At 38.6% G+C, this 9515-nt stretch overlaps 1 protein-coding gene across 1 annotated transcript; it reads right to left on the bottom strand.

Annotated features, from left to right (window-relative positions):
* Positions 1-915: 915 nt before the first annotated feature.
* On the bottom strand, positions 916-2484 carry LOC105310851 (protein BEX2-like). The gene is made up of 3 exons (XM_011386952.2): positions 2347-2484; positions 1909-1993; positions 916-1544 (listed from the first exon to the last, which is right to left on the bottom strand). The coding sequence occupies exons 2-3, from the start codon at positions 1916-1918 to the stop codon at positions 1153-1155; spliced, it is 402 nt and encodes a 133-aa protein (XP_011385254.1). The 5' UTR covers positions 1919-1993; positions 2347-2484; the 3' UTR covers positions 916-1152.
* Positions 2485-9515: the final 7031 nt, after the last annotated feature.

Raw genomic sequence — 9515 nt, 5'->3', positions numbered from 1 at the left:
CTTTAATGCTTCTCTTCATTAAATTTACCTTCACATTCTTCCAGTTATTATGATTTCTATTTAAGAATTAAGATCATAATATATACTCACCAGTAACCCTTTAGACATTAATGTGCATCAGAATCACTAGAGAAACTTGCTAAAAATGAAAGTTCTAGAGCCCCATTCAGATTTAGGGTAGGACCAGGAGTCCTCATTTTCAAGAAAGTCCTCAAGTGACTCTCACAAAAGTGGCAGATTAGCATACTTTTAGAAACACTAGGACATTATATGACTCTAGAGTTCCTTTAGGAATTGCTAATCTCTTTTAGAAAAGTGGAGATTAGATAGCCAAGGTTATATTATCCAGGACTGACCTGAGACAAGAACTCAAGAGCTCCTGACTCAATCACTATTAATTGTACTTTATTAAGTGCCTACCTCTTGTCAAGCAGAATTCACAGCTTGACCAGCAGGCATCACAGTCCTGAGGAGAGGAGGGATGCTCAACTGATGAGACCTATCTTTGGTAACTGCTAAAAATCTGAAGGGTAAATTTGAGGATAGAGGGTCTTGACTAATAAATGGAAACGGGGCAAAAATAGGTAAACACAACTCACACATTCCTGAACATGTTTCACAGTCATGTGAAGCAAACGTAGGACTCGATTTATAAGGAAGTCATGGGTTTACTCATTTAGCTAAAATATGCAAATTTCATAACCAAGTGTTTATTAAATGACCTTCCTGCTTTCATAAAATCATTACAAATAGTTTCCATTTTTTCTCAAACTACAGATAATATAAAATACATTAATCCATCTCACAAAAATGAGTCCCTGTATTAATCATTTGGTTTGTTTAATTTCAGCATTTTTCTCTTCATGTATTAAATAAATAAATATAAGATTTGAAATAAAAAGAATACAAAGATTGTTTTTTAAAACTGCTTTATAACTTTACAATCTAAAATAAGCATCTTTCCATGCAATAGGTAAAATTCTCCTAACAAAATCTTACAGACTGGATTAAAAAGACAACATTTAACTAGAAGCTGGTAAAGAGACCCACCAGAAACTAATGACATCAAAGGTTTACAACAAAGGTAAATTACTAACATGTATGTTTAGAAAGCAGGTGTCTCTCTATTAACTTCAAGGACAATATGAGCATTCAAGGCATAAGGCAAAACTCATCATGATGGTCATGGTGAGGGGGGTCAGTGCTAACTGCCCGCAGACTGTGACTCAATTGCTTTTCCCTCAGCTTTTGCATGAGTTGCCTCATCTCCTCCCCAATCCTTTCCATATTCTCTTCTCCCATCCTTGCCTGTGGCTCTCCAAGCCTCTGAATCACATCCCATCTATACTGCAGGATTGGCTGCCTGACACGGAACCGCCTACGATTTCCTTTAGGCACACAGTATTCACCAGCTGCCAAAGGGAGGGCCAAGGGCTCTCCTTTATTAACATCTTGCTCCTTTTCATCCTTTTTTTCATTTTCCTGGTTGGCATTTTCCGCGTTGATATTTTTTGCCACTTGTTCCTCTTCGGACGCCATTGCTCCTAGGAGATAAAATGAGAGAGAAAGGACAGAATTTTTGGTGGATAGATCAGCACCGAGGACAGAAGCCTCCTACTCATCTTTCAGAGCCCTGGGTATCAAGGGTTATTTTTTAAATTTCATGTTTCCCACCTGAGAGGCTCTCTACACCCTCTAGGGGGCCCCAGTCCAAGTTCTCCCCCTTTCCTCTCATTTCTCTCCCTTCCCTGGCCCCAAACCCACCATTTTCCCTTCGGATCCATCCCCAGGCCTCAGCAGGCACTAAAATGGAGGACTGGGGACGGGGAACGAGGAACGGGGAACTTAGGGGGGGTTTCAAACTGAGCCCCTGCGCCGCCCTCCCCCGCCACTGTCTCCCACACCTACCTGGGCCCATCCTTGCTGTCTCCTCCTCCTCTTCTGGATTGTCGCCGCGAGTGCGCCGCTGGACACTTGACAGAGACCCGCAGACCTGCAGAGGGTCGGGGTGAGGGAGCCGGAGCCGCTGCAGCCGAGCGCCGGGCGTGCACCCGCCGCCGCCAGTCCCCTTCTCCGCCCCGGCTCCCCTCGCACCCCGGCCACCCCAGCCCCCTCTGGGTTCACTGTATTCCTGCAGGAACTCAGGGGTGATTTTCCATCGCTGAGTTGCTCTGCTGCCCTCGCTGGAACCCTGCCGCCCCAGCACCCCTCCCCAGGGGGGTCCCTATTTCAAGAATTCCGGGGGTGGAGGAAGTCGGCGGGGACCGCTGCGCTGATCTCCGGCGCCGGCCTCCGGGATTGGCGGGCGGCTGCCGTCCGGGTCTCCGAGCGGCCCCGGGCCCTTACCTGCTCGGCTTTCCCCGGGCCCGATGCCAGCCCGCCGTGCGCAGGGCAGCGGGGAGCTGGTACCCAAACAGGAGTGACGACTGCACCGAAGGCTGCGTCGCTCTGCAGCTCCGGGTCACGTGGGGGCCTCGCGTCACCTACGAGCTCGCCCTTCCCCTTCTCCCGCGCGGGTCCTGCGAGGAGTTCGACAGGACCCTCCCCCAAACCCTCACGCAGAACTCCCCTTTCATGCGTCTCTGCGCAGGGCCTCAGCGTGCAGCTGTCACTCAGCCGGATCTTCTATCTGAGGGCCCCCAAGTGGCCTCACCGCCTGCAGTTGGAGTGTTCTCTGCTTACCAGGGAGAGTCTACATCTCCATCCCTCCACTACCAGGACCTTGACATTGGCTTTGGCCTTTTCTGCTTTCTCCTCTTCTCCCTGGCTGTATATATCTGCTTCGTAATGATTTTTCTTTATTTCCTTTAAAAAATCAGTATGCCTCAAAAAACTGAAAACTATGAAATTTCATTTTTAAAAGACATGTTTTAACCTGGGAAAGTAAAAAACCGGATTGTTTATGTTCTCCAGCATTGCACAGAAAGTATTTTCTTTGGTAGCCACACAACTTCATTTTTAGAACATTCTAGCTTGTTTCAAAATTTTATGGAAAAAAAAGGTAGAAACATTCCTGAACACAGTTGGTGTTTTGAAAATGATCTGTGAAATAAATCTTCAGGGAGAAGTCCAGTTATCAGATTTTGGTCATTTTATGTAAAAAACCTACTTTTTTCCTGCTGGAACAAATTTCAAGTTTTGTTAATAAACATTTATATTTTATTCTATTATAATAAACATTCATGAAATATAGAAAAGCATTTGCTAACAACTGACGTCATCTGTTGAAATTTAATGGCTAATACCAATGAAGGTTTTGAGGCAGGTTGAGGGATGCAGATAGTCAGATCATCCCTTCCTTGACAAGAGGCTGAGAAGGGGCTGGTCTTCCTGCTGCCTGGTTCCACAGCCTCTCATTTCCTACATCCAGGCTCCTGACTATTGCTTACTCTAAAAATATAGATGGACAAGTTACCAAAGTACTGACCTGAGTAAATTATTTTGGTTTCTTCCCTCCATTTTTTTCCCCAAATTCCCACCTAGTGACTCACTGAAGGGGGGACGGGGGGTCTGTTATTATAGTGGAAACCAGATGGAGCTCTTCTGCACCTTTGTGGTAGGATATTTCAAGAATCGTAGACAAGTGATTGCTAGTCAGCCTGCTCTCTCCTCTTTTTCACCTTAATCAGGTAGAAGTCTCTGAGACCTTTCTGCAGTCTTTCATCTGGTTCAGGAAGTACAGACTGCTGGAATCTTCACCTTAACCTCCTCACCTTCAGGGCACTCAGGAAGAACCCAGCCTTGCTACAGGGTCACTATCTGGCAGTCCATACCCACCCTGGTAGTCCCTCATTAATGCCACGGTCTGAAGAATACACTCTGTAAACCATCCTGAGTAACCTTAGTTTATTCTCAACACGGAAGCCTGTGGAACCTATTAAATGTTATTCAAAATTATCGTAAGTATAAGGGGGTGGTAATATATTCACATTTTTTTTGTGGGCAGAGAGACCATACTTCTTAGCAGATTCTCAACAGAAGCTGTGATTCCTCACCCCTCAAAAAGTTTAACAGTCTCTCTATATGCTTTCTCACTCTCTAGTAATTTATTCTCACCTTAAACCTGCTTCTTTTTCCTTTGTTTTCTGCTTTAGTATCCACCTATTGGCCAACCCAGAACCTGGCCATTACCCTTGAATCTCTCTTCATTGTCCCTCGTATTCAGTTAATAAACAACCCTGGCTGAGACTCTCTTTATATCTTTTTTAAATAACATTATGGAGCTATAATTCACATATTATAAGATCTGCCCACTTAAAGTGTATGTACACTTCAGTGGTTTTTACTGTATTCACAGATATGTGCAACCATCACTACAGTAAGTTTTAAGACATTTTTGTCATCTCAAAAAGAAACTCAAAAATCCTCTTTAGCTATCACTTACCTATCCCCCTATCGTTCCCAAGCCAAAACAACCACTAACATACTTTCTGTCTCTGTAGATTTTCCTATTCTGGACATTTGATATAAATGAAATCATATAATATACACATATTCTTTTGGGACTGACTTCTTCATTTAGCATAATGTTCTCAAGGCAGTTTCTGACCAGAAGCATTCTGGTTCAACAACCAGGAAGCTCTATAAACCCTCCTTTAAGGGATTTTTCCATAGTGTCATTATAGAGGCATGATGGAATAAATCATTGGTCATTGATGATTGATTCAAATTCCAGTCCCTCTCCCCACCCTGAAAATGAGGGGGTGGGTCTGAAATTTCCAACCCTCTAATACTTGTTGGTTCCTCCATCTTTAGGAAATATTCAAAAGTCACCTCACTAAAATAAACTCAGTTTTGTGGAAAGGGACTTTATGAATGACAGTACATCTATTTCACCTTTATGAGTCTGAAGAAATTTTAGCAACAGAGGACAAAAGACTGAATATTATAACAAAAGATGCTTTCATTGCTGTTCAAAAGGTTTTGGGAGCTCTGTGCCAGAAACGGAGTAAGATCACATATACATTTCTTATTGTAAATCACAATATTACACATATGCTTATTAATCACTTGTATATCTTCTGTGGAGAAACATCTATTCGGATCCTTTGCCTATTTTTTTCATGTCCAGAGCTTAAGAGTGCCCATTTCTCCACATCTTCACCAGCCCAAACATTATCAATCTTTTTTATCGTTACAAATCTGATAGACTCAAACAATTTAACTAAACATAATCTCATTTTCCTTTTCATTTCTTTTTTAATATACTTGAGAATCTTTTCTCATGATCATTAGATATTCATTTTTCCTTTGTCATTTGATCATTTTTGTGTTCTTTGCACATTTTTCTAGTGGAGTAATTTGCTTTGGACATTGGGACATAAAACAGTCACATTTACTTGGATCATATATTTTATCTTTTTCCTTGTATTTTAGTTTTCTGAATCTCATTCTTCTTTTTTTAATCTCTTCCTTGACTTTTGCTTTATTAATCAAATTTTGTATTAGCTTTTGTTACTTTAGTTTTTTTTTCCTCTTTTGAGAAGGGAAAATGCTGCGTATTAGAAATCAAACCTTTTGAAAATTACAATTTGTGTAAGTTTAAGGTTAGTTGTTGAATCTGAGTAATGAATATATGGGGTTTCATAGAAATATTTGCTGTTTTTTTATGTATTTTTGAAATTTTAATAATTTTTTACAAAAAACGAATTTATTTTTGGAACTTAAAAAATTAGAATTTACTTAACAATACAATTAAATACAACATTTCAAGGAGAAGATTTGTTGCCAGAAAGCTAGGGACTCCGATTACCAGGTTCTTGTCTTATTCCGTGAGAAAGAATTCAAAGCCAAAGCGAACACCAAACAGGAAAGCTCAAGGGTTGTTAAAGCAAAAGTACACACTCAAGGGGGAGCCTGCGGGCATACTCAAGAGAGAGAGTCACAGCAAGATGCCTGGTTATGATCTTTTTGTTCTCCCTGGAGATTGAGCAGGGGAAAATGTGGTGCTGATGCAGCCTTCTTCTCTCCTCCTAGTAGGTGAGGAGCTCGGTTTCCCGCTTTTTCTTCCTCATATGGTGGTTCCAGAACTGTCATAGAGTCAGGAGCATGAAGGGAGCTGCAGTATTTTCAATGCAGATGAAATTATAATAATATTATAATCATACAAAAGTCATGTCTTAGCGAGAGATGGCATGTAGACTGGAAAAGACTGATTTTGCCTTATCCCCCCTTTGCTGGGGCTAAAACTGAGAGGTATGAAGAAAGGAAAAACTTCGGGATCAATATCTTGGAGCGGGAGGGAGTGTCCTTGTACTACCTGTCATGACTCAGATTCATTTAAAAAGAACCACTGGCCTAGTTTATTCACAAAAACGTTTATTAGATTAATAAATTATGAAATAAATGTTTACGTTTGCTGCCTAATTCATTTATAAGGATATAGGGCAGGAAGATATTGTTTTATAGCTCTTATATTTCCCCCGTGCCCAACAGAGGAGTAGGTGATTGTGAATTGTGAGTTGAAATTTTCTAATGCTACCCAAATCTTACTGTTACTGGATTTCATTTCAAATAATATCAGTCCAACAACATAAATTCTACTTAGAGAATAGAAAAAAAAATGCTATATTAAGTCAATGTCATCTTAAAAAACAAAATTCTACTGAATTTAATCTCAATGTTCACAGCCTGAAAGTAAAAGGATGGAAAAAATATTTCATGCAAATGGAAATTTAAAAAGCAACTGGGGTAGCGATACTTATATCAGACAAAATAAACTTTAAAATAAAGGCTATAATAAGAGACAAAGAAGAACATCACATAATAATAAAGGGATCAATCAAAAAAGACAATATAATCCTAGTAAACATTTATGCACCCAATATAGGAGCACCTAAATATATAAAGCAAATATTGACAGACGTAAAGGGAGAGATCGATAGTAATACAATCATAGTAAGGGACTTTAACACCAACGGACAGGTATTCCAGACAGAAAATTAAGAAGGAAAGAGCGGCCTTAAATGATACACGAGACCAGACGGATTCGATTGATGTTTTTAGAGCTTTTCATTCCAAAGCAGCAGAATATACATTCTTCTCAAGTACACATGGAACATATTCAATGAGACCACATGTTAGGTCACAACACAAGCCTCAGTAAATTTAAAAGATTGAAATCATGTCAAGCGTCTTCTCCGACCACAATGGTATGAAACTATAAATCAAATACAAGAAAAAAACTGGAAAATACACGAACACATGGAGGCTAAATAACATGCTATTAAATAATGTATGGGTTAACAATGAGATCAAGAAGGAAGTCAGAAGATACCTAGAGACAAATGAAAATAAAAACATAATGACTCAAAATCAATGGGACACGGTGAAAGCAGTCCTAAGAGGGAAATTTATAGCAATGCAGGCCTACCTCAAGAAACAAGAAAAATCTCAAATAAACAATCTAACCTCGCACCTAAAGGAACTAGAAAAAGAACAGCAAATAAAGCCCAAAGAGAGTAGAAGGAAGGAAATAATGAAAATCAGAGTGGAAATAAACAAAATAGAGTCTAAAAATACAATACAAAAGATCAATGAAACCAAGAGCTGCTTCTTTGAAAAGATAAACAAAACTGATAAACCTTTAACCATACTAATCAAGAAAAAAAGAGAGAGGAATCAAATAAATAAAATCAGAAACAAAAGAGGAAAAGTAACAATGGGCTCTACAGAAATACAAAGGATTATAAGAAAATACTATGAGCAATTATATGCCGACAAAGTGGACAATCTGGAAGAAATAGATACATTCCCAGAAACATACAATTTCCCAAGACTGAGTCAAGAAGAAACAAAAAAATCTGAACCGACTGATTACTACTAATAAAACTGAATCAGCAATCAAAAATACTCCCCACAAACAAATGTTCTGGGATGGATGGCTTCACGGGTGAATTTTACCCAACTTTCAAAAAAGAATTAACACCTATTCTTCTCAAACTATTCCAAAAAATTCAAGTGGAGGAAAAGCTCCCTAACTTTTTATGAGGCCACAATTACCCCAATTCCAAAACCAGACAAAGACATCACAAAAAAAATTATATGCTGATATCCCTGATGAAAATAAATGCAAAAATCTTCAATAAAATGTTAGCAAACCGAATACAGCAATACATTAAAAAGATCTTACACCATAATCAAGTTGGATTTATTCCTAGGATGCAAAGTTGGTTCAATATCTGCAAGTCAATGAACATGCTATACCAAACAAACAAAATGAAAGAAAAAAATCATATGATCATATCAGTAGATGCAGAAAAAGCGTTTGACAAAATCCACCATCCATTTATGATAAAAACTCTCAGCAAAGTGGGACTAGAGGGAACATACCTCAACATAATAAAGGCCATATATGACAAACCTACAGTTAACATCATACTCAACGGGGAAAAGCTAAAAGCGTTTTCCTTAAGATCAGGAATAAGGCAAGGATGTCCACTTTTTACCACTTCTATTCAGCATAGTATCGGAAGTCCTAGCCACAGCAATCAAAGAAGAAAAATAAATAAAAGGCATCCAAATTGGAAAGGAAGAAGAAAAACTGTCATTATTAGCAGATGACATGATACATATAGAGAGAACCCTAAAGATGCTACCAAAAAAACTATTAGAACTGATAAATGAATTCAGTAAAGTAGCAGCATACAAAATTAATATTCAGAAATTGGTTGCACTTCTAAACATCAGTAATTAACTATCAGGAAGAGAAATCAACAAAATAATCCCATTTACAATTGCATCAAAAATAAAATACCGAGGAATAAATTTAACGAAGGGGGTAAAAGACCTGTACTCAAAAAAAAAAAAAAATGTCATTGAAAAAAGAATTTCAAGAAGATACAAATAAATAGAATCATATGCCGTACTCATGGATAAGAATTAACATCATTAAAATGTCCATACTACCCAAAGCAATTTAGATTCAATGCAATCCTTACCAAACCATCAATGGCATTTTTCAGAGAACTAGAAGAAATAATCCAAAAATTTATATGGAACCATATAAGATCCCAAATAGCCATGGCAATCTTGAGAAGGAAGAACAAAGCTGGAGGTATCATGCTACCTGATATCAATCTATACTACAAGGCTATAGTAATCAAAACAGCATGGTACTGGCATAAAACAGACATATAGATCAATGGAACAGAATAGAGAGCCCAGAAATAAATCTATGCCTATATGGTCATTTTATACATGACAAAGGAAGCAAGAATATACAATGAGGTAAAGGCAGTCTATTCAATAAATGATGTTGGAAAAACTGGACTTATACATGCAAAAAAATGAAACTGGACTACGTTCTTACACAATATACAAGAATAAACTCAAAATGGATTAAAGACTTAAATGTAAGACCCCAAATCATAAAATTCCTAGAAGAACACATAGACAGTAAACTCTCTGACATTGCTCTTATTAATTTTTTTTTCTGATATATCTCCTAGGGCATGGGAAACAAAAGAAAAAATAAACAAATGGGACTACATCAAACTAAAATGGTTTTGCACTAC

Source organism: Pteropus vampyrus, unplaced genomic scaffold (genome assembly GCF_000151845.1).
Source record: "Pteropus vampyrus isolate Shadow unplaced genomic scaffold, Pvam_2.0 Scaffold13197, whole genome shotgun sequence".
NCBI classification, from domain to species: Eukaryota; Metazoa; Chordata; class Mammalia; order Chiroptera; family Pteropodidae; genus Pteropus; species Pteropus vampyrus.
This window is presented reverse-complemented; position numbering and strand designations above follow the sequence as displayed.